Source organism: Urocampus carinirostris, chromosome 18, assembly GCF_059441175.1.
Source record: "Urocampus carinirostris isolate Australia breed hairy pipefish chromosome 18, RoL_Ucar_1.0, whole genome shotgun sequence".
NCBI classification, from domain to species: domain Eukaryota; kingdom Metazoa; phylum Chordata; class Actinopteri; order Syngnathiformes; family Syngnathidae; genus Urocampus; species Urocampus carinirostris.
In genome coordinates this window covers 18,326,984-18,353,450 of record NC_142366.1, presented here as the reverse complement: position 1 = coordinate 18,353,450, position 26,467 = coordinate 18,326,984, and the positions used below count along the sequence as shown (strand labels likewise).

Genomic DNA, 26,467 nt, shown 5'->3' with positions numbered 1-26,467 from the left:
AGAGGGACAGAGAGCCAATCAGAGTCCGGGGCAGTTGGCGCCAAAGGAGCGGGCACAGGTGAAGCATATCGGTAATCATGACAATAATGATATATATTTTATAAATCAACACAAAAAAAAACAAAGCTAAAAGGTCGGATTGTGTATTATTTAGCACCTCCTAATGGTATTTTTTTCAATTCATTAAAAAAATGATTTGAATCATCAGAAAAATATATGAACAATCACAAATGTGAATTTCCTAAATACTCGTAGGTGAAATATTTGTATTGATTTTAAAAAACATGAAGCTCATCGAGGAGGACGTGATGTAATGGTCGGCAAATGATAAGAAAAGTCTGTCAGATATTTTTATTCTTTCTTGGGCTTTGTAGCACTTCGTTTGCATTGCACAATACAGCAACATCTTGTGGTCAAATATAACAGTGTTTCTTTAAAATATGTACTTCAAGTGTCCATTTTTCAAAATAGAGAAGTTCAAATGTCTATTTTCTTTTGGTGATTCGGCATGGAAAACAGAATAGCAAGTATTATCTTGATTACTTACAATAGATAAAGATCAATATCAGGAGGTAGAGCGCTCGTCTTGGGATCAGGAAGTCGCAGGTTCGATTCCCGGCTCCTCCGTGTTATATGTTGAAGTGTCCTTGGGCAAGACACTGAATCCCTTATGCCCCCAATAAGCCTTGCATGGCTGACTCCCTATTGGTGTGTGTGTGTGTGAATGGGTAAGTGTGAAGCACATTGTAAAGCGCTTTGGGAGGTCTTCTTTATCTTGAAAAGCTCTATATAAATGCAGACCATTTACTTTCTTTATAAAAATGTAAAATACAATTTCCTGTGTCAAGTTCCAATTGAAACATCACAAAATAGCTGCTTACATTATTAATCTTGCAACAGGGGCTGGTATTTTCTTGTGGGTTCCAGGGTGATGACCAATCCCAAAATATTGGAAAATTCTACTGAGTAAAAAATGTAGAAAACTGTTTGTAGAACCGATATAAAAAAAAAAAAAACTTTAAATACATGTAATCTCTTGATCATCAAAAATAATCAAACTAGCCCTGGCATCCTTTTATATTTCTGTACTTGGTGGGCAGTTGAAAATATTGGACCTATACTAGATTGGGGGGGATTTTGTAAGGTTTATTGTTCTATATTTTTTATCAATTATCCATTATCCGTTATCGGTCAAATCATAATACGCTACAAAGCCAAGGGGCCGAGACACTTGCTCTCAGCCAAGAGGCTGAGTCAAGGTCCTAGCCACAGAGCCAAGCAGCGATCAGCGCGAATGCACCGTTCCCGGAGGTACTGCAATACCGGGCCGATGCGTGGAGTGGACAGAGCAAGCTCTTATTCCATCTCCCGATTGCAAAAATCAAAAAGCATTGCTGTCCTTCATTGAAGTACACAGTCCAAAAATCACAGCCGTATACAAATTCAGAACCACAGTAATAGATTGACAGATATGATAATGTTTACTTTAACTGAGTAGAAAATGATTTTGACTGTTGTATGCCATCCCTTATTTTCTCTATGTACTTGTTGATCACAGCCACCGCATGATGTAACAAAGACAACTCTATGGTGTCACTTTTAGTTAAGACAAGCTATTTCCTGTCATGCCATCCATTTCAGTTCCCAACTTGTGTTCTCTTCACAATATGAACAGATTACAAGACGAATGGTGGGCTTAATCTTCCAATATGGTTGACCGCATTGATTCTTCTTGTTGCTGTCCCTGCGTGACCCATGTCCTTATCAACTTTCATCGCATCGGTTCCAGCTCCTCAATGTCAAGGATAAAAGCCGGCACTGGATGGAGGTCTATCTGGGATGAGCGACAAAAAGGGACCTTCCAAATCAGATAAGGAACCAACTCTTCCCTCCCGTCAACACCAACCGCGAAAAAAAGTCGTGATCTGTAACCGTGGAGTGCTTTACAATATCCGAGTTCCGAGCGAGGAGCCACGTGGCGACGCGCTGAGGTTGTCGACTTCCGACTACGAGAGAATCCTATCGAGGGCCAAAGACCCGGTTATTTTGGCCAAGGAGAAGGAGGCTGGGGAAAAGGCTTCTCAGAAGCAGAAAGATGAGTTCAAGGCCGCTGAGGCAAGGAAACAAAAAATCATCGATCGGGACCAAAGCCTTGTCAGAAAGGAGGAGGAATCTGACATGCAGGCCAAGAAACACAGCTTCGAACGCTACCGGCACATGCGCTGCAAGTCTCAAATGGAGAAGGACAATGAGATCCTCAAACTGGACACGTACATCCAGCGTTGTCGGATCGAGGCCGACGTCGATACGCAGCACGAGTGGAAAAAGCGCTGCGAGGCCGTCGGGATTTCCAAAGACAAGGCTGAGTTTGAGCAGTCGCTGGCGTGTCATCAAGAGGCGCTGGTTAAGCATGAGGAGAAGGGAAGGAGGCGCAAGGAAGAAGGACGCCGACATCTAGAAGCCTTGAAGGAACAGATCCGAGAACGTGAGCAGGCCGCTGCCGCCAGGCGTCGGGAGAGGCTCAACCTGGCCAGACACGTGTCTGAAGAGGTCCACCTCAAAAACAAATGCATCGAAGAGCTCAAAGAGGAGAAGCTGAGTGACTTCAGAGCATGTGGGATCCCGGACAAATATTATAATTATGTCAAAAAGAGGACCGCGGATGACCAGGCAAAAGCCAAGCATTTTCAGTACCACGCACAGTGATATCCACCAGAGGTAAGGTCAGGCCTAAAACTATCCTACCCGACATGACCTAGGCCCACAGGTATTGAGGCCTGACTCAGAACGAGCCCGACCAATTAACTTGATTTGCAAGTAAACCCAAAATTTCACATTTTATCTGAGAGGACTCGGGAGGAGAGGTGATGATAACCAATTAAATACTGCTATTTGTAACGGAATCTAAGGTAAACAAAGCACTATAAATATGTACATATGCTACATTTCTGTGTCTGCAGAGGGCACAATAACTAACAATTTTCTATCATAGACATACTTTTAAGAGTTACGGGAACATTTTAAGGTCGTCCGCCATTTTCAAGGGTTAAATATTGGGCCATAAACCACAAAGTAAGTACATTCTTATTAATCTGATGCGGCACTTTAAAAGAGAGATTGGTAGAGAGACAGATAAGAACAATGATGGGTGGATAATAATTTAAAATAAAAGCAGCCAGAGAGAAGCCCAGGCCCGAACGTAATGAATGATTTTTTAGGCCCGACCTGGACTGAAATTTCTCTTATCAATTAATGAAAACAATTTCTAGCTCAGACAAAGGAAAAGCTAAGTGCAAGGGGTGATATAGAAATATATCTGTCACAAAGGCAGGTTTTGCAGTCTGGGACAACAATTCTCATAGCAAGAACCAAAGAACAGTAGACAGAGTTATCTTTTCTCTTTAAAAAAAAGATAAAAAATGTGTAAAAAGAAACTTAATTGACAATGGGAAATGTATGTCCGAACAAACCTTTTCAACGCTTACCACTTTAGACCCTATTACAATGCTTTTCAATATTTACCCATATTTGAAAAAATGTAAAGCAACTCTTAACCACAAATGTACTTTAAAGGGCCAGTGTGTATTATTTGATCACTAGATGTCACTCTACGTTTTAGTGCAAACAAAAATAAATGCTAAAACTAACTATAAAAACTCAAAAGTGACCATACCCTACCATTTTTTTGTATATATATTTTTCTACAGGCACGTGTGCAACGAGGTCCACCTCAAAAACAAATGCAGGCGAAGAGCTCAAAGAGAAGAATGACTTCAGAGCATGTGGGAACCCGGACAAATATTTATGTCCAAAGAAGGATGGCTGATGACAGAGCGAAATCCAAGCATTTTCAGCGTCATGCACAATAATATAAACGAATGAAAACAATTTCAAGCTCAGACTGAGGACAAGTCAACTGCAAGAGTGGTTCTGACACTTCTGATAGATACTGCAAGTTTGTATACAAATATATCTGTCACAAAGGCAGTTTTAGCAGTCTCGGGGAACAAGCCTTCAACGCAAGACCAAAGAACACTATACAGTATTATCTTTATGACAATATTTTCAACTCTGGGTTCTCAAACTTGCGGCCCTCATGACGATAGTTTGGGGCCCGGCTAAATGTTATCGTGTTATGGATTCTATCTGTGCTAATTTGTTAGCAAGTGTTCAAAAATGTTCGTGCTCATGTTTGTGATTAATGTTCGTTAGCCCTGTGATATGACTGGCTAGCTGCTTCCTGGTTTGACCTACGACAAATAACAGACTATAAGTTTTAAAAATTAGCTGATTCAATTCATTTTCCCGGGGTGTGGGAAAGAGATTGTCCATGCTGTTGAACTGCAGCTTAAAGAACTATGGATGCATGCTACATGTAAGTTTCGGTGACTTTCTGGCTTTGAAAACCCGATGAGGCCCAACCTCGCTCAGATCCTAGTCCCAATGGGCCTCAAGTCAATTGAGTTTGAGACCCCTGTGTTAAAAAAAGAAAAAAAATGCACGTTTCGAAGGAAACTCAGGTAATGGTGGGATATGAAAGTCCATAGAATTATATTGTAACCACTTTAGAATAGAATAGAATAGAATATACCTTTATTGTCATTGTTACAAAATGGGTTAACATATTGTGACAACGAAATTGGGCATGACACTCCAGTTTCACACATTCAGTGAGGTAAAAAGCCAAGAAGATAAAGGAACAGAGAAGATAAGGTTACAAAACAAGGAGGACTGTGAGATGTTCCCAATATATTAACATAGGGGTTCCCCAAACCTTTTCAAACCAAGGGCTACTTGTTTGTTCCTGATTAGCGCTAAGAGTTTCCAGTATGAAATGCAATTCCAGAATAGCAACTTATGTTAATACTATGTTGTTACAATGGTATTATGTTATTACTAGGTTGTAACTACTTGAATTACGGTTGAAATAAGCGCAGTCAACCACTAATACATTGGTTTTAAAGACACTGATCATGACAATAATTCCAGTTAGAAATCATATTTCCTTGAAAATGACGATGTTTCATCACTGGTGAGCTATTTTAAGATCTAGTCCGCGGGCTACCAGGTGCCCACAGGAAAAAAACCCTGGTTTAGAACAATAAAATGTAATTCAAGTAAGATTCTGACCCCTGTTTTTCACGCTGGTGCTACTAACATTACATTTTGGATGACAAAGTGCATTCTTGTGTGAATATCTGTGGATAGAAAACTGACTATTCCAATGTATCTTCTTTCCTCTGTTCATTATGTCCTAAATACTGTGATCACAATTACATCCTGTTTTATTAAGGAGAGTCCCAAATTAGTTGGATTTTGCCAGTCTTGGCATATTGCAGCAAATTTGTGCAATACCGGTTACAGAAAGAAAACCAATTGTTTGTCCAATGTGTATAGCATTTGCAGTTGTCATAGCAACTTATGTTTTCATATTACACCCACTGCACAAGGCCTATTGGAACTATATTTTGCTCGTTTTAGAATATTTTACTATGTAGTGTTTTAAAATCGTTTTTGAATGATAATTTTTCATTTTTAGTCAAATTAGAAAAAAAATCCCTAAAATGCTAAAAAGTTCTCTCAGATGGCTTCAAGTTCAAGATTTTTTTTTTTTACAAAAATATTTTTTGCTTGTATTTTACTACCCACAATACAAAATAGGCGAAATAATTTGCCATATTGAACATAATTGCTGATTATATATAGATTATTTTATTAAAAAATACAAATGGTAAAAGTAATACATTATTGAAAACACTTATAAGACACATTCTCAAAATATATATCTATCTACCCTGGTCATCTCCCTCGAGAGGGGTGACCGACAGCAAGACAACACATACAAAAATAAATAAAATAAAATACAAATAAAAAGAGAAAATAAAAAGGGAGTGAAAAATGTATGTAGAAAAATATATATAGAAAATGAAAATTGGGTAAAATAATATGTTTGCTGTGCATTGGCTCTATTCGTGGACAAAGAAACACTGCTTAACTGTCAATAAATACAGCATTTACCAGTAGCATTTGCTATTTGTGTATTAGATTTTCAGAAAAACTGCAGTGTCCAAGTATTAAAGGGTGAATCTGGTCATTCAAAGCTAAACACTATATTATAGTAAAACAACCATACAGAACAATGCTGGAGTGTTTAAGCAGAATATTCCCTGGACCCCCCCCAAAAAAATACCATTAAATCTTTGACAAAATCATTAGTAATATAAGTATTTTTCTTACCGTAGGTAGTCTGTTTTGGGATGTTTGGCTCCATTCCGAGTGTCCATTAGCCAAAACTATAATATGGTGTTATGGCGAGGCCCATTTTCATAAAAATGAACTGCTCCGATGTATGTACACGGAATTCTTGATCCATTATTGCTATTTTGAGATGAACAAATAACAAAAAAAGAGCGTCCACGATAATATGTTCTACGAATCACCTACATGACCAACAGATCTTGTTGAAGTGATGTCATGTTTCAGTATCTCAGTTACAAAGCTAAGTGTGAAGTCATAGTGATGTTAAGAGTAGCCTCAAATGGTGATGTCACCAATTACCTCTATTTTAAAGTTGTGGATTTTTGCATGTTGGTCTTTGTGTTTAGCAAGCATTAGAATAGATGGGACAGAATGCAGTTTGTAGTTTTAAAACAAAATTTAATATTTTTCCCTCTCGGCTCGCCCGTAAATAGAAATCATGAGTATTGCAGCATCATTTTTAGCCAGGCAGGGTCGGTACGGCCAGAAGGACCCGACCCTTCAGATCGACGAACGTCTGTTTGGGGTCGAATCCCAACCGAAAGTCCCCTTAATACGAATGCATCCCAAGAAGAAAATCGTGATCTGCAACCAAGGTTTCATATACAACATCAGAGTCCCTCGCGATGAGCTCCAAATACGAACCATCAGTCTTACCCGCGCCGAGCATGACCGGATCATTGCAAAAGCCAGAGGCCCGACCCTCCTCGATGAGGAACTGACGACCTTGAGGAATGTAGCGACCAAAAAGAGGGAAGACATGAGAGCCGGGGAGGAAAAAAAGCGCCTGATCATGGAGCGAGACATGTTCGCCGCCAGGAACGAAACAGAAAACGAGCTGCAGTCCAAGCGCTTGGCTTACGAACGCTACCAGATGGCGAGGGAAAAAACCGCCATGGCTGAGGAGAATCAGATCAAAAAGCTCGACAGGTGGATTTTGGATAGCAAAACCCAAACTGAGCGAGACAAGCAGCTGGTGTGGAAGAAACGCTGCGAGTCCATGGAGCTGGCTAAGGAGAAAGCCGAGTTTGACCAGGTGCTCAAATGTACGCAGGACGGTATCCGAAAGGACGAGGAGAAGGAAAAGAAGCGGATGAGGGATGCTTTTGCGCATCTGGAGAGCATCAAGGAGCAAGTGAGGCAACGGGAGCAGGAAGCCCTCACTAAGCGAAAAGAGAGACTCTACGAACTCAGCTTCATGAAGGACGTTATCCAGGAGAAGAGTCGGTTACTGGAGGAATGCAAGGAAGAGAGACTCAAAGAACTCAAAGCCTGCGGGATCCCGGAAAAATACTGCAATTTCGTGAGGAGGAAGAACAAAGCCAACGAAAACACTCCCAATCAGTATGAATACCGGGTGCACAACACGTACGACGAGTTACCTCGATGGACAAAACCCTCAAAGCAAATACAAAAAGAGCAGGAGGGGCCGCTGAATCCTTTCCCACCATTACCGCCAATCTCCATTAAGGATGCACCTGAAGGAGGAGAAGATGCCGAATAAAAGACTCGTTCCGATATCTTTTAATCAACACTCTGGAATCCCTTTTCGACTATTTTTCCTGTAACCAAAAATAATTTATGCATATCGGTGGAGAAAGCCAAAGAAAGCAAATGACCATCCATCTCAGTGACTGCCACTGGCGGCTATAGACGTTAACTGGCATCGACCTATTCTCTGCCATTAACGGACATAGACATTATTGGTAGTCAATGAGTTATAAAGTCTTTAGGTCACAATGGATGTCAAAATCAGGTGGCTTTGCTTCTGGAAAGGTGCAATTGAAACACAGTTGTATGAAATTTCTGCAACAACCAAAAAGGAGGCCTGATTTATCGGGTCAACTTACAACTACCTCTATAAGCACATAAGGTTTTGACCATCAATGTCGTTACTTAAAACCAGCAACATTAAAATATTTTTATATATTTAAACAGTATATATCTGGTATGTGATTTGAGTGTAAAATGAGGCCTGAAAAACAACCCTTCATACTATTTTGATGTGTATCCTGAACAGGCCAAATAAAAATCATGTGCAAAAACAGAGCAATGCATTAACCAAGAGTAAGGTTTGTGTAATTTTATTTTTTGGTAAAAATAAAATAAATAAAAATGTTCATGACTGAAAACCAAATCTCTGGCCAAAATATTTGAAACTTGACTGAAGCCCTATATAGCGCTATCCATCCATCCATTACCTGCACTGCTTATCCTCAGTAGGGTCGTGGGGGTGCTGGAGCCAATCCGAGCCATCTTCGGGCAGTGAGCAGGGAACACCCAGAACTGGTTGCCAGCCAGTTGCAGGGCACAGAGACGGACAACTTACTCGCTCATTCATACCTAGGGACAATTTGTACCGGCCAATAAATCTAAAATGCATGTTTTTGGAATGTGGGAGGAAACTGGAGTGCCCGGGGAAACCTACGCAAGCATGGGGAGAACATGCAAACTCCACACAGGAAGGTGTGATACCATGATCTAAACCATGGGCGCGCTAACGACTCATCTGCCGTGCTGCCTCATATATAGGACTAGTAAGTACTAATGCAGATGTACCGGCACCCAGCAAGGACGGATATTGATCTCAGTTGTAATGGAAAAATAACAAAAAAAGAAACTAAAAACTAGGTATAATCAGTGTATAATTTTCAAAAGATCCCTTGTAATCTGTGATTATCATTTGTAGGGTAGTGTACAAATGTAGGCTGAATGCCAAAAGCATAATACTTAAAAACAGAGCTACATTTTTGTAGTTGATATTTGTTTGTTGATCCGGCCTGACATTTCCTTCTATTTACAGAGTAAGATATGAAGTTGTATTTTTTTATTACTGTCCTTTCATATCCAGGGTTGGGTAGGGTTACTTTAACTTGATTACTTTCAAATACTTTTGGATTACTCCAATACCAAATATGCTAATAAAAGACAAAAGAAACTAAATATGAATACAATTATGACTCGCAACACGTGGTAAGCTTTCTTTCCTTCCTTTGATCTCTGATCTTCGGCAAAACTAACATAAAATGCGACAGAAACCAAATGAAAATAAATCCAAACAGCTTGCCAACATCATTTTTGCCGTTCCATTTGTTCTGTTACTCCCCAAGCCTGCACAAAATTTAGTAATTTTATTCATATTTAGTTTCTCTTGTCTTTTATTAGCATATTTGGTATTGGAGTAATCCAAAAGTAATTGAAAGTAATCAAGTTAATGTAACCCTACCCAACCCTGTTCATATCATATCTAGATCCAAGACCAAAGTTCAGATACTTTTCCTTTCGTTTCAATTTAAAGGTGGGGTGTGTCGTTTGCGGTGTCCCTAAAAAGTAGGATATTTCCCATCTTAAGTATGTGTATTGTGAACAGGGTTGGGTAGGGTTACTTTAAATTGATCACTTTCAATAACTTTTGGATTACTCCAATACCAAATATGCTAATAAAAGACAAAAGAAACTAAATATGAATTAAATGACTCAATTTTGTGCAGGCTTGGGGAGTAACGGAATACATGGAACGGCAAAAATGATGTTGGCAAGCTGTTTGGATTTATTTTCATTTGGTTTCTGTCACATTTTATGTTAGTTTTGCCGGAGATCAAAGAGATCAAAGCCAGAGAGAAAGCTTACCTCATGTTGTGAGTCATCATTTTATTCATATTTAGTTTATTTTGTCTTTTGTTAGCATATTTTGTCACGAGGCGGGCGTGGTGGCGTGGAAGGTGACCGGACCAGAACGTAGGCAGGAGGCATGAAGGGAGAACTCAAATGCGTTGACGATCCATAGGTTTTATTTAATAAAATAAAAGTCGCCCAATACTCCGGGGCAAAACAGAACAATACAGAGTTCCTCCGGCACGAACTCAACAGGACAAGGCATAACAGACTAAAACAGGACAAGGCATAACAGAACGGGATTGTGAATAATAAGTAGTAATGAACCAGCAACCGCAGAGCCCACCATGCAGCCTTAAGTACAGACCCACCATTAGTGGAACTGCTTTCAGCTGTTGCCCAGGGGGCGGGGCAGACTGGTCACCAAGGCGACCGTGACAGAGCCCCCCTCTTAAGGGACAGCTCCCGAGGTCCCAAAAAAGAAAAAATTACAACCTCACGCCCCGGAATGGTTCGACGCTCACGATTGGGGCAACCCCGCTCCCTCCTCCGAACACGCAGGAACGGGGAGAGTCAGGCGCCATCTGCGTCGGGCGGATCGGAATCGGCGCTCGGCAGGGGGGGGTCCGGCGGGCAAGCTGGACAGGGGATAACAGACAGGCAGAACCGACGAGAACAGGACAGGCAAAATCAGGGCAGGTAAACAGGACAGGCAAAATCAGAACAGGTAAACAGGACAGGCCTCTACAGAAGAGTCGCGCTCAGGTCAGGCCGATGCAGAAGAGTCGCACTCAGGGGATTCAGGTGCAGAAGAGTCGGACTCAGGGGGTTCAGGTGCAGAAGAGTCGGACTCAGGGGGTTCAGGTTCAGAAGAGTCGGACTCAGGGGGGATCAGATTCAGAAGAGTCAGACTCAGGGGGGATCAGATTCAGAAGAGTCAGACTCAGGGGGGATCAGATTCAGAAGAGTCAGACTCAGGGGCGATCAGATTCAGAAGAGTCAGACTCAGGGGGGGATCAGATTCAGAACAGACAAGACAGGACAGGAAAGACTGAACAAAATCAGTACAGGGAGACTCAAGGCAGGCATGGGAGTCGAACAGGCAGGCATGGGAGTCGAACAGGCAGGCTTGGGAGTCGAACAGGCAGGCTTGGGAGTCGAACAGGCAGGCATGGGAGTCGAACAGGCAGGCATGGGAGTCGAACAGGCAGGCATGGGAGTCGAACAGGCAGGCATGGGAGTCGAACAGGCAGGCATGGGAGTCGAACAGGCAGGCATGGGAGTCGAACAGGCAGGCATGGGAGTCGAACAGGCAGGCATGGGAGTCGAACAGGCAGGCATGGGAGTCGAACAGGCAGGCATGGGAGTCGAACAGGCAGGCTTGGGAGTCGAACAGGCAGGCTTGGGAGTCGAACAGGCAGGCATGGGAGTCGAACAGGCAGGCATGGGAGTCGAACAGGCAGGCTTGGGAGTCGAACAGGCAGGCTGGGAGTCGAACAGGCAGGCTTGGGAGTCGGAGTCGGCCCGACGGGCAGCGGAGTCGGAGTTGGCCCGACGGGCAGCGGAGTCGGAGTCGGACTTGCACGCAGGGGAGAGGGAATAGCAGGCAATCGGCACGGGAGTCGGGCAGGCAGGCGTCAATTCTTCCTGGGACCCCATTCGAGGCACAGCAAGGGCCACGACGGGCGGGGCCGTGGTTCGAACGGGCAGGGAAGGCCAACTCAGTAGGCGCCTGCCAAACTGCGCACTCCAGCTCTCCCAAAGTCGCGCTGGGATCGTTCGCTGAGTTCAATTGTTGGCGGGTTCATTCTGTCACGAGGCGGGCGTGGTGGCGTGGAAGGTGACCGGACCAGAACGTAGGCAGGAGGCATGAAGGGAGAACTCAAATGCGTTGACGATCCATAGGTTTTATTTAATAAAATAAAAGTCGCCCAATACTCCGGGGCAAAACAGAACAATACAGAGTTCCTCCGGCACGAACTCAACAGGACAAGGCATAACAGACTAAAACAGGACAAGGCATAACAGAACGGGATTGTGAATAATAAGTAGTAATGAACCAGCAACCGCAGAGCCCACCATGCAGCCTTAAGTACAGACCCACCATTAGTGGAACTGCTTTCAGCTGTTGCCCAGGGGGCGGGGCAGACTGGTCACCAAGGCGACCGTGACATATTTGGTATTGGAGTAATCCAAAAGTAATTGAAAGTAATCCAGTTAAAGTAACCCTAGCCAACCCTGATTGTGAAACACATTGGAAATTAGGAAAGGAAAGGGAGGGGAGGTTGGAGAGTGATCTTATGATCTATCCAAGAATAAAGTGCAATTGCAGCCCCTATTCCATAGATGGCAGTAACACTCTCATTGGCAGAGTGTGCACTCGCGGTAAAAAGGTTTTACATTAAGCATTAGCAATCAGCAGAGTGTGAAACGTTGACATGAAGCGTAGCAGACCCTAAAGTTAAACTACGTGAAGAGTATTTACAGGGATGAGTAGACAGGCGGAGATAAACCAGATAAGAAAGAAAGATGAGGAAGTATGATGAAGCATGACTACAGACAAGGACAAGATTGGTGCCTTGCAGCGTCTAAAATGTTGGCAGCGGAGAGCATGGAGCCAAATAAATTCATCCGTCATTTAAAAACTGTCAAGAACCAGAAAAGGATCAGGACCCAAACGCGTGACGTTCACACACAAGCCTTTTATTTTACGGGAAATGGGGAGTCATGTATGTTAGGCAGCAATCTGGCATGGAAAGACAGGAAGCCAGAGACCGATAAGATCGATTCCAATTGCCCGAGTTGGTATTGGATATATGGGGTCGATACCGGACAGGACGGGACGGACAGGATAGATAATGAAACAGGATATCGAAAATAAACTGGACAAACTAGATGGGAACGAAAACTGGAGAGAATAATAGACAGGACAGAAATAGACGAGAATGAAAATGGAAATCAATATTAAACAATAAACGGGAACAATACCGGACTGGAAATACCAACAGGAAAACAGGACCGAGTCAGAACCCACGTCTTGTGGGGCAGAGGTTTGTTGACGGACTGACAAAGTAAGAGAGAGCGCACTGAGCTTAAAAAGACGGAAAGTCAATCTGTTAATGAGCCGCAGCTGGTGCCACACGGGCGGGGCCAATTGGGCGCCATGGCAACCGTGACAAAAACATACCCCAATCACGTGAACGGGTGTGACATGCCATTACCAATAACGAAGAAATAATTTTTTCCCACCAACATTATGTGATCACTTAAAAAGGGATCTCTCAAATAAAGCATGCCAGAAAGGTTAAACTATGTTATCTCTGAAGTGCTGATGCATAGGACAAATGTAATGGCGTTGGCTTTCCCCTATTTTACGTGAAACTTATACGTTTTTGTAATTAAGTCCGCAATGATACCAAACTTACATCTGTGCCTATTATTGACAACAATCATCCCAAATTCTTACTTCAGTAAACCAGTGAACGTTGTGGACATCATATAATTGAGAAAAAAAACGCTTTGAACATTGTCAAATGTAACATGACCCAGAGTGACTCAGTCAAAAATTTAGATGTCATATTTGACCCCGATCTGTCCCTTCACACACACGTGAAGAATATTACTAGAACAGCGTTCTTCCATCTTCGCAACATTGCTAAAATTCGTCCTATGCTGTCTCAGTCAGATGCGGAGATTATAATTCACGCGTTTGTTAGTGCCTGTCTTGATGACTGTAATGCACTACTCTCCGGTCTCCCGAAGTCCAAAATCAAGAGCCTTCGACTGGTACAAAATGCTGCAGCGACAAGACAAGAAAGTTTGATCACATTACCCCGATTTTAGCTAACCTACAATGGCTCCCTGTTAGCTTAAGATGTGATTTTAAGGTTCTGTATTATACAAAATCATGCATAGACTTGCTGGTCTACTAGTAATCCCAAGAGCCAAGAAGAGATCTGCAGGTTCGAGAGCATTCTCCATTCGGGCCTTAGTGCTGTGGATAGCTCTTCCCCCTGAGATTCGATCTGCAACCTCAGTGGAAATATTTAAATCTAGGCTTAAAACACACTTCTACTCTATAGCATATGAATAACCCATATTTTATGTTGATAATATGTGTATTATTTGCCTTCATGTACGTTTTAGATGAGGGGATGGTGTCATAGTCTTTGACCTGTGAAGCCCTTTGAGACTCTTTGTGTTTAAGGGCTATACAAATAAACATGACTTGACTTGATTTGAGAAGGAGCTCCGATTTGCTACATGTTGCGAGATATTTCCTTCTTCCTTGGGAAGGCATGACTGAAAATAATTGAAATGCTCTTTGATAGTGTAGCATGGAATGGTAAAAGTAAAAAAAGTCCTAATTCGAATACAGTCAAAACGCCAACCCAAACCCCTAAAAGAACAGAAAATTGGAGTGTGTCTAAGAAATGTACATACTTGATGAACGAGCTGCGATCATGGCTTTAAGCCAAGAGATGGCAGAAGAGAGTATCAACATTTTAAATTGCAGACATCATCTTTAATTGCGGGGCAGCACGGCGGCGCAGTGGTTAGCGCATGTGCGGCACAGTTCTAAGGTCTTGGGAACCTCCTGTGTGGGTTCAAATCCAGCTACCGGACTTACTGTGCGGAGTTTGTATGTTCTCCCCGTGCTGGCGTGGGTTTCCTCCGGGCACTCCGGTTTCCTCCCATATTCCAAAGACATGCATTTCAGGTGGATTGGCCGGTCCAAATTGTCCCTACGTGTGAATGAATGAGTGAGTGAGTTGTCTGTCCCTGTGTGCCCTGCGATTGGCTGGCAACCAGTTCAGGGTGTCCCCTGCCCACTGCCCGATGATTGCTGGGATGGGCTCCAGCACCCCCGCGACCCTACTGAGGATAAGCGGTGCAGATAATGAGATGAGATGAGATCTTTAATTGCACTTTCTTTTATTTTTCCTGTCTAAAAACTGTGACCCAATAACACCTAAATACAATGTTTTACCTGCTCTGGAGATATCCAATAGATCACATCTAGGTTGGCTTAAAGGTCAGCAACCATAAACAACAGCACAAAAGAATGCAATAATATAAGCTTTCTTTCAACTGGGACTATCTTTTTCCAAAAATCGATCGTTTACGGCACTTCGAAACCGTCTCACTTGCTAGATCCATGTAAAACATACAATACCTCAGACTTTCCTCGGCTGAAGCAGGCTCCCTTGGTGAACTCATCACAATGCCACTCAGCTTCCTGCAGAGAGAAAGAAAAATAGGAGAACAGTTACCCATTATAGCCGTTAAACACACTCCAAGTGAGACCTACACGCTTCTAGATGATCTGCTCAAACTGGATTTCCATTCAAGGTTTTTTTGCAAAATACATCAAACTTTTAGTCATTTAGTTAAAAAAGAAATCCACAGAAAAGTTTCAAGGTTGCTAGGTTTTTGGTGTTATTCGTGTTTGGTGAGGCACAGTCAGATTTGCCACAAATAGAAATTACATCTGAAATATCATTTGCATGAAAGCATAGAAAAAAACAAAGTACTGCTATTTTGCTAATGCTATAATATATACAGTGCCTTGCGAAAGTATTGGCCCTCCAAAAACCCTTGGTCACATTACCATAATTCAGGCTTCAAACTAAGAAACACAAAATCATTTTCAAGAGTAAAGAACATGTGAGACACATTCGAAAAAAAAAACAACAACCCAGATTTTTATACATTTTCTATTGTGTGAACCATCCAATCATCCATTTTCTACCACTCATTGAGAATCGGGTGGATAGCCTGGAAACATAGTCTGTCCAGTGTGTCCTGGAACGTCCCCAGGGCCTCCTGGAGGTGGGACATGCCAGTAACACTTCAAGTCAAGTCAAGTCATTTTTATTTGTATAGTCCTTAATCACAAAGAGTCTCAAAGGGCTTCACAGTGGGAAGTTGCCAGGAGGCATCTTTATCAGATGACCGAACCACCTCAACTGGCCACTCTCAATGCAGAGGAGCAGCGGCTCTACACTGAGTCCCTCAAGCTTCTCACCGTATATCTAAGGGAGAGCCTTGCCACCCTGCGGAGGAACTCATTTCATCCGCTTGTATTTGGTACATTGTTTTCGGTCATAACCCACAATTCATGATCATAGGTAATGTTAAAAACATAGATTGACCGGTAAATAAAGAGCTTTGTCTCAGCTCTTTCTTCACCACGACGGACCGCTACAGGGTCAGCATGACGGCAGACGCTGCACCGATTTGTCTGTTGATCTCCTGTTGCATCCAAACCACACTCGTGAACAAGACACCGAGATACTTGAACTCTTGGGGCCGGATCTCATTCCCAACCCAGACGGAGCATACCACCCTATTCCGGCTGAGAATTATGGTCTCGGATTTGGAGGTGAGGATCTTCATCTCGGGCGCTTCACCATCAGCTGATGACAGCTCCAGTAAGAGCTGAAAATCAGGGAATGAGGAAGCCAACAGCACCACATCATCTGCAAAAACTAGAGATGCAATGCAAAGGCTTCCAAACCGGACTCCTTCGCCACCACGATTGCACCTAGACATTCCGTCCATAAGTTATGCACAAAATCGGTGACAAAGACGAGCTTTGGCAGAGTCCAACTCCCACTAGAAAGAAATCCGAAATACTGCCTGCTATGCGGACAGAACTCTGGCACCGGGCATAGAGGGACCACACAGCCCTGATAAGACTGTATAGGACCTCATACTCCTGGAGCAACCTCCCACTGGGCTCCTCGAGGAACACTGTTGAATGCCTTCTCCAAGTCCACAAAACACATGTAGACCCGATAGGCAAGCTCTCAGGCACCCTCAGTGTGTAGAGCTGGTCCACTGTTCCAGGACCAAAAAGAAATCCACCCTTCTGAGGTAATACTTCGTACAACCTCCTTTTGCTGTGATCACAGCCACAAGTCTTTACAGAATGTCTCTATAAGTATTTGCACATCTTGAAATTGCCTATTCTTCCTCACAAAACAATTTCCATATCCGTCCACAAATGCTCTTCAGGATTGAGGTCTTGACTTTGACTATTTTTGTGGTATTTCTTCTGGAATATTTATGTAGTTCTGTATTTTTTTTTACTATGGTATTACTGAAATTGTATTTTTGTAGTATTTCAGGAGAAGCGTTTTGGAAGTATTTATATAGTAGTATTGAATTAGTATTGTTAAAGTATTCTTTTCGTATTTCCTTGGATTTTTTGTAGTATTACTGTAGTTATTGTTTTTTTAATGTATTTTTGTGGTTGTTGAACCAGCTCGGTGGCCTTGGGGGTATAGCGCCCGCCCCGAGACTGGGAGGTTGTGGTTCAAGCCTCGGCCGAGTCATACCTAAGACTTAAACATTGGTACCCGTTGCCTCCCTGCTTGGCGTTCAGCATTAGGGGTTGGAATTGGGGGGTTTGGTCACCTAATGACTCCCAACACCTCAGTTGGGTTGAGCGAGGGGGCTGGGAATCCCCTCCTCTAAATCAATCTCCCAAAAAGAGTCAGAAATGACTCTAGCCACCTCCCACTAGGGGGATATGGCTGCGGTATATAATATAATATTTTTGTTGTTATTTTGCTGTGATATTTCTGTGTATTGCTGTAGCAGTATACTTGTAGTATTTCTACAGTTTTTTTTTCTTTTCAAAATGAAAGCATACTAATATATGAGTCCCTGTTATTGAGCACTAAATTTGATACAGTTTTGTAGTAACGTATTGTTTTTGAAGTATAGGTGTAGAAGTATTTTTGTTTAGACGCACAGGACAATGAGGACAAAGTTATAAGTAGTCATTTATTTGATACTGTCATTATATTTTAACCATTTTTGTTTAGCGGCCCGGACGAAGAAGCCTGATGGGCCGCATGTGGCCCACGGGCCGCAGTGTGCACGCCTTTGCGCTAGAAGGCATTGAATAAGTTCGTTATTTCTCTCTCACAACCAGAACGCATAACACAAACATGGAGGTAGTCCACAAGTTTCCAAGCCACGTTAACTCCGAAGCAAAAAAAAAATCCAATTAAAGTGAATGCCGTGCAAAGTGCAGGAGAAGCCAGAGTGCGCACAGCAGAATGCCAATCTGATTCATGTGTAGGGGAGGGCATTGGATTTAAGCATAACACAAGAAGCAGAACGTCAACGTGATTTACATGGGAGGTTGAACACGGCAGCAACGGCGCAGAGGGCGTATGAAGATCAAATTTAAGGTGATAAAAACAGCAGCCTGCTTCAAATTTGGCTTCTGCATTGACAGTGACCTCTTTGGGAGCTGTCATTGATAAAAGGTCTTTGTTCTGGAAATAGGTGTCAGCTGAGATTGCCTGCCTGAGATAGATGGAATTAGTCTGTTGGAAACTTTAGGTGTTTAAAAAAAAATATCTTTCCTTCCACTCACTAAGAAGAGTGTTTTATAATTTTTTATAGAGAGTACAGCGGGAGTGTGCAAACTAAAGCCTGCTTAGCCTTTTTAATCCAGCCTGATGAAAGAAAATGGATAAAAATATCATGACAAGAAAATATAGTAAATAAAATACTACTAATAAAAATGTGTTTTTGTGCCTTCTTTGTCCCCGTTGTCCCAATGCCACAAGAGTACTACTAAAGAAATACTGCAAAATTACTAAACACCTAAATATTAAATTTAGTGCTTAAAAACAAGGCCCGAAAATATTACCACTGTAATACTATACTACAAAAATGCTTCTACAGAAATAATACTATAAAAATACTACTGCAGTAATAATACAGAAATACTACAACAGTAAGATTACAAAACTACTACGACGTATATATTACTACTGGTATTATCAAAAATACAACTAAAGCAATACTAAAAAAACTCCAGAAAAATACTACAAAAATACTAATATGGATATCCTACAAAAAACTGAAGAAATGCTACGACAGGGATACTAAAAATACTACTGTGATAATACTACAAAAAACTACTAAATAAATACTACTACAAACATCTTTAAAAACACACTTGCAGCAATACTACAACATTACTGCTACAGAAATACTACTACAGAAACACTAAAGAAAACTTCGGAAAAAAATATTACAGAAATTAATTAATTAATTAAAAATACAACTACAGCACACTACAAAAATACTGCTAAAAATGTCCCAAAAATATTACTATGGAAATACTACAAACATACTACTATTGAAATAAAAAAATACAACCCCAGCAATAGTACAAAAATACTCCAAAAACTGACTGCTAAAGAAATACTACTACGGAAATTCTAAAAAATGCATTACAAAGATATTGCTACAAAATACCACAAAATATCACTGTAGAAATACTACATAAATACTCCAGAAACACTACAAAAATGATGTTACAGAAATACTAGTCAAGTCAAGTCATGTTTATTTGTATAGCTCTTAATCACAAGAAGTCTCAAAGGGCTGAATGACAGACTACAGACTACACCATCCCCTGATCTAAAACCTACATGAGGGCAAGGAAAAACTCAAAACCTCAGCATGTGGAAATTAAGTAACCTTGGTAAGGGGCTGCATATGAGGTAATGCCCTTACAAGAAATTCTATAAAAATACTACAGAAATACTACAACAGAAATGAACAACCTACAGCAATACTACAAAAATACTCCAGAGATACTACAAATAATTGGAATTGGAAAAACTACAACAAAATTGCCACAGAAATACTAGGAAAATACTACTGAATACATACTACTATTACAGCAATACTATAAAAATATTACAGAATTGCAACAAAAAATACCACTATGAAAATAATACAAAACACTTCTACAGAATAAAAAAAAACTACCACAGAACTTTTAATTATAATCCTAATACTAAAAAACTTTGGAAATACTAAAAACATAGTGCTACTGAAATACTACAACAATATACTACAGCAATCCTACTAAAAGACTACATATGTAACACAAAAATACCAAAGAAATACTACAAAACTAAATACGAAATTGGGTTATTAAAACAGGGTACTAACATAATGTTTGTTTGTTTCTGAGCTTTTAAAAACACAATTAATGCAACTAATATCTTATTAACATCAAACATTCCGGTTGTATCCACCAGCTCTGTTTGTCCCTCTCCCCCCTCATCTCACCCCATGTTGTAACAATGACAATAAAGGCATATTCTATTCTATTCTATTCTATTCTATTCTATTCTATTCTATTCTATTCTATTCTAAATATATAAAAATATATATTGTAGATGTAGATGCATGTATATTTATTCATAAATGAATATTTTTGAACCCAATACGGTCCGTGACCCCAAGTTTCTCCAACCCTTAATGGAGGAGAGGGGTGAAAATCCAGTCCATCTGCAGACGTCATTGCATATTAATGCGGTCTGGTTTTTCTCTTCTCACTGTGACCCGGTACATTCTAATTCTGGTCGCGGACTGGATTTTCTACGTAGACGTGAACCACACGCGGCAGCCGAGTCCTAGCGGAATTAGATTTTGAGGCTTTGAAAGCCTTCACTTCTATCGTTGTATTGTGATTGATCATCAAAAGTCAAATGTTCTGATAGTGCTTAGTGTCATTATGCAGATAAGATAGAAATCCTTTCAGGTAGATCTGCCAGTCAGCTTGTTCCTATCTGATAGACAAGCCATTTAGACGCCATTTGGACGGGTTACAATTTCCTATTGTTCGCGTTCTCTTCAGGAATGTGTCTGGAATAATTTCCATTTTTTTAAAGATACAAGGATAATGGCCTGGGATTGCCGGGCTTGGCCTTGCCGGCCAACAGGGTTGGGTAGGGTTACTTTAACTGGATTACTTTCAATTACTTTTGGATTACTCCAATACCAAATATACTAATAAAAGACAAAATAAACTAAATATGAATAAAATGATGACTCACAACACGTGGTAAGCTTTCTCTCCTGGCTTTGATCTCTTTGATCTACGGCAAAACTAACATAAAATGTGACAGAAACAAAATGAAAATAAATCCAAACAGCTTGCCAACATCATTTTTGCCGTTCCATGTATTCCGTCAACTCCCCAAGCCTGCACAAAATTTAGTCATTTTATTCATATTTAGTTTCTTTTGTCTTTTATTAGCATATTTGGTATTGGAGTAATCCAAAAGTAATTGAAAGTAATCCAGTTAAAGTAACCCTACCCAACCCTGCCAATTCAATTCTATCTATCTACCTTGGTCATATCCTTCAAGTAGGGTGAACGACAACAAGACAAACACATACAATAACGAAGAAAATAAGATAAAAATAAAATAAAAAGAAAAAAAAATGAAAAAAAATAGCAAAAAACACACACAAACATTTTTGGACCATGGCCAACCCAAATGCTCCCCAACAAGTTGGTCATGCTTTTGTCCCTCAAGATGAAAATGAGACACAAGAAAGCGGCCATGTCACTCAGGCCAGGGTGACACAACACACTTTTCTGTTCAACAGCAGGGCCCGACAGCTTTCACTAGTTTACCCCTGCCGTATCATACAGGTGCCCTTCCCATCACTTAGAATGCCTCCAAACATCCCACTATCCTTTTAAAACACCTCTCCACTCATTCCTATCAGCAACAAGAGCTCTAGCTTCCACTAGATTTAGATTTGGGGCCATGGTTTGTTGAAAAAGCGCCAGGGAGCCACTAGAGAGTGCCAAAGAGCCGCATCGCCGCATGCAGCACCAAAGGCGCCTGTGCACAAACATAGCTGTTTATCATTTTTTTTCGAATTATTAGGAGTGCAGTGACACCAAACCTAGCTAAACACACTCCTAGAAGCCTGTGTACTGTGTAAATATTCACGAACATCGGTGACGCCATTGCGGAGCCTATACGACTCATACGAACCCTCACACGAACACACGCGTGCACGCGAATCAAGATTTTTACATACATTTAGATAAAGGAACAAAAAAGATGACAAACTGAATATCGTATTTTCCGCAATATAAGGTACACTGCATTATAAGGCGTACCCCAAAATATTGTGTTTCATCATATTATACCAAAGGCGCACTGGAATTAAAACTTCAGGAAGAGCTACTATATGTATATTAGCGCGATGATTGATCAGCCAAAAAATGTCGCTGGCTAAAATCAATAAACAGTTTATGCAATAAGAATCGAACCCGGGTCGCGATCATGTGTTGATGATGTTTGGCTATGTGGAACTTTTTCTTAAATCCAGATAAAACATTGATCCGGCATTTTAAATTAACTGGATGGTCAATCTTTTCTGTGGCTTTTGTGGCCCCTCGACATACGTTCAAAATGCGCCAGGGAGCCCGTAGAGAGTGCCAAAGAGCCGCATGCCTTGACACCTAGCTAAAAACACTCCCAGAGGCCTAAAGTACAACTGTGTTAATATTCACGAAAATTGGTTGCTCCTTTCTGGAGCTTACAAGCCTCATACAAATCGAGATGACGAATTGAGTACCGTATTATCCACAAACTAAGGCGTACCCTAAAATATTGTATTGTTTTTTTGGTTTGAGCAATTTTTATTGACACTTTTAACACCAAATAAACAATGTGAGGTTTGAACAATCTTTCTCGACGCTTTTAACAGCAATTAAACATATTCATAGTGCATCGCTTGTGGTCCCTCACTGCACCTCCTTTTGCAACTTCTGAGTTCCTTTATGGTTATTAACTCATATTTTAATTTGTTATACCTATCTTATTTATCTTATTACTTTATTTTATTCCCGAATACTCTTTAAATGTGATTTGTAAATGTGTTTTTAGTGTTTCCATCTATCTATCTATCTATCTATCTATCTATCTATCTATCTATCTATCTATCTATCTATCTATCTATCTATCTATCTATCTATCTATCTATCTATCTGTCAGGACCAGAACAGAAACAGGACCCAATTGCGTTACGTTTCTCACAAGTTTTATTAAAGGAAAGAGGAAGGGCTGCGCAAACAATCCGGTGTTCGCTAGGTGAAAGAGGCAACTCGCTCTCGTACTCGGATTGTGATCCGAACATGGAAGTGGATCTTCCGTAGCGAGCGATGGTGGTGTCACGGATGGAAAAACAGGTCGATAGCTGGGACAGGAGAGTAAAACGTGGTCGTGGTCGTGGTCATAAACAGGTCGTAAGTCGGAACGGGAAAGCAGACGTGGTCGGGATCAAAAAAGGGGTCGTAAGTCGGGACGGGAGAGCAGACGTCGTCAGGATCAAAATGGGTCGTAGCCGGAGACAGACGGGAGCAAAAACGGGACAGGTGAGAGTCAGGGTCAAAAAAGGCTTGCCTAGTATACACTGATTTTCGCAGATGGACTGACAAGGGGATAGACAGGACAGGGTTCAAATAGTGACAGGGGGCCAATCAAAACCCGCTCTATCTATCTATCGATCCATCCATCCATCCATCCATCCATCCATCCATCCATCTCTCTATCTATCTGTGCACAAGTCTGTTTGACTTTTGGGTGGTTGTTTACACTTTTTAATCAGACAAATTGTCCTTTTTATGAAAAAATCAAATTGAAACTTTTGATTACTTATTTGCTAAAGGGAAATAAGGACAGCTTAATCAAATAAATACATAACTGTTGGTTGCTGCCGTAATAATAAGTCCTTCCAAAAGTAGAATACAGTACTACCAATTTCGTCTACATTAACCTCAAGGCAGACCGTTCTAATCAAAACCTCTTGAATTTTCAGGCATGATTAATCATTGCCCAAGACCACCTTATCAGTGCTCATACCGAGTTATGATTGCTAATAAGCCGTGGGTGATGTACAGACACCAGTTAAGATGGTCTGCACAGATGAATAGAAAGCAAAGAGGGCACATGCATGTTTAGAATGTGTCAGAATGAGAAGTGAGCAAAATAGTAAGTCAAGGAGTGAGTAGCTGAATATTGAAACAGTTTTATTACGAGTGAAAAAAGCTCACGGACCACTCACTGCTGGCAGCTGTCTGATTGCATGTCTTATCATTTAAAAACACAGGACGAAGAGCGAAGGCTGGAAAGCATCCAGCAGATTTAGTGAATAACTAATATCACGAATACTTTCGTGAAGATCTCACATATTTACGCTACGGGCTGATCCATTTACGCATAAAATTGGTTGACTAACAGCATTTGCTATGCTAAGTTTTGGAATCTGGCAATCGGAATTGCTGATTTTGCTTGGGCACTGACATAAACAGAGAATGGTCAAATGAAAAATAAAATGAAAAAAATTGTCTTCCCCTTCTCGCCTAGTTTGATATGTACAGAGATGGCTCGGGTCTCGCGGGTAATGGGAACCAGAACCAGTCATGAAAAGTGAAAATCCAAAGGAGCGTTGCACCTTCGTAAAGCCCCCAAAGGGTTAAACTAACCTTGAGATTACACAATTACTGACTTAGAGTATACGACTGTGTACAAAAAAAAAAAACTATCCATCCATCTATCCATTTTCTTCTTGGGTCTTAGGGTTAAGCAGCCTCAGCAGGGAAGCCCTATCCCAAGCCACTTCATCCAGCTCATCGGAGAGGATCTCGAGGTGTTCCCAGGCTAGCCTAGATACATAGACTCTCCAGTGTGTCCGGGGTCCTCCCCGGGGCCTCAGAACGGAACACCTACCAAGGGAAGCGTCCAAGAGGCATTCTTTTCAGATGCCACCTCCATTGGCTCCTCTTAATACGCCAGATTCATTGTCCACAAAATGAGTGAATTTGAGCTGCGGACTGCCTCCAACAGCTTCGTCCGAAATTGGAGTATTGGCTTCCCCGACGCCGCAGTCCAACTAGCAGGACACACGCTTCACCGGCACTAACGAGACGGAGACTCCGGTAAAAACAGGGGTGGAGGACTATGCGCTACAATAACAGCCGAATCATTGACACACACTGCTCACTCGATATAGAGTTTCTTGCAGTATCGTGTAGACCCTTCTATCTACCGAGAGAGCTAACTGTGGTCATTGCGGTTGCTGTTTACGTTCCACCGGATGCTAACGTTAGCATAGCGCTAAATCTCCTGCCCGCTGCTATCAATAAACAGCAGCTTGCACACCCTTTATCGTTGCCGGCGACTTTAATCAGGCATGCTTAAGGACTGTACTTCCCAAATTCATTCAATACGTGTACTGATCAATTAGGGAAAAAACACTGGACCGTGTGTATAGTAAGATTAAACATCTAGTTGGATCCGGCCATCTCTGTCTGTCCCTCACCTCCTCATACACCCCCAACCTGAGGAAAACAAAGCCTATGCAACAAGGACAGTACAAACATCTTCTTTGTTTCTTTATGTCTTTGTTTTCTTTATCCTCACTGTAAAATATGGACCTGGAGTGCCACGTCCAATTTCGTTGTCACAATATATTCAACCCATGTGGTAACAATGACAACAAAGGTATATTCTATTCTATTCTATTCTATTCTAATGCGGATGAGTAGTGGATCTACACTAAGTTCCTCCCGGATGACCGAGCTTCTCACCCTATTTTAAAGGGAGAGCCCAGCCACAGTTAATGACCATAGGTGAGGGTTGGAACATTAAATGACGGGCAAATTGAGAGCTTTGCCTTTTGGCTCAGCTCCTTCACCCCGATAGATCGTTACAGAGTCTGCATGACAGCAGATGCTGCACAGATCTGTCTGTCGATCTCCCATTCCATCCTAGCCTCACTCGTGAACAAGACCCCGAAATACTTGAACTTCTCCATTGGGGAAGAATCTCATCACTGACTCAGACTGAATATGCCACCCTTTTCCGGCTGAGAACCATGGTCTCGGACTTGAAGGTGCTGATCATCATCCCGGATGCTTCACACTCGGCTGTGAACTGCTTCAGTGAGAGCTGAAGATTACAGCTTGAGAAAGCCAACAGCACAACATTATCTGCAAAAAGCAGAGATGCAATGCTGAGGCTTCTTAACCGGACCCCATACTCGCCAAGGCTGCGCCAAGAGATTCCGTCCATAAATGTTGACAAAAGGCAGCCTTGGCGGAATCCAACTCCCACCGGAAACAAATTCGACTTACTGCCGGGAACAGAACTCTGGCACTGGGCATACAGGAACTGCACAGCCCTGATAACACTGTGTGTAACCCATACTTCCGGAACGCCCCCCACAGTGCTCCTCAAAGGACAGGTTCAAATGCCTCCTCCAAGCCCACAAAACACATGAAGACTGGATGTGCAAACTCCTATGCACCCTTGAGGACCCTGCAGAGTGTGTAGAGCTGGTCCACTATTCCACTGCCCAGACGAAAACCAAACTGCTCCTTTTTTATCCGAGATTTGACTCTCTGACGGACCCTCTTCTCCAGTACCCTTGAATAGACCTTGCAAGGGAGGCTGACAAATGTAATTCCCCTGTAGTTGGAACACACTCTCCGGTCCCCCTTCTTGAAAAGCCCCACCCCAGTCTGCTAGTGCAGTACTGTCCTCAATGTCCACGCGATGTTGCAGACAACATCAAAAGTCTTAATGAACTCCGGGTGGATTTATCCAACCCTAGGGCCCTGCTTTTTAACCACCTCGGTGACTTCGACCGCAGGGATATGAGAGCCCACCTAATTGAAGCCAAGATGTGGCCATGAACACTGTATTCTACTAAACTTTACAAATATTTCCTTATTAAATTC

At 41.8% G+C, this 26,467-nt stretch overlaps 2 protein-coding genes and 1 pseudogene across 4 annotated transcripts in view; 1 reads left to right on the top strand and 2 right to left on the bottom strand.

Annotated features, from left to right (window-relative positions):
- Positions 1-26,467, bottom strand: part of sema5a (sema domain, seven thrombospondin repeats (type 1 and type 1-like), transmembrane domain (TM) and short cytoplasmic domain, (semaphorin) 5A) — a 319,777-nt gene that overhangs the window by 150,429 nt on the left and 142,881 nt on the right. For 2 of the 3 annotated variants that reach the window (XR_015847651.1, XM_088322448.1), the window contains exon 5: positions 15,050-15,112. Coding sequence is in view for 1 of the 3 variants with exons in the window: in XM_088322448.1 (XP_088178574.1) it covers positions 15,050-15,112 (63 nt within the window). In the remaining 2 variants the exon portion in view is untranslated. Of the gene's footprint in view, positions 1-6,237; positions 6,446-15,049; positions 15,113-26,467 lie in introns of those variants that run through there. The other variant, XM_088322449.1, reaches the window with a different exon arrangement.
- On the bottom strand, positions 1,290-1,506 carry LOC148348550 (U2 spliceosomal RNA; annotated as a pseudogene).
- On the top strand, positions 1,618-5,743 carry LOC148348549 (uncharacterized). Its single transcript, XM_088322795.1, has 2 exons — positions 1,618-2,718; positions 3,708-5,743. Exon 1 carries the CDS (start codon positions 1,840-1,842, stop codon positions 2,704-2,706), a length of 867 nt encoding a protein of 288 aa, XP_088178921.1. The 5' UTR covers positions 1,618-1,839; the 3' UTR covers positions 2,707-2,718; positions 3,708-5,743.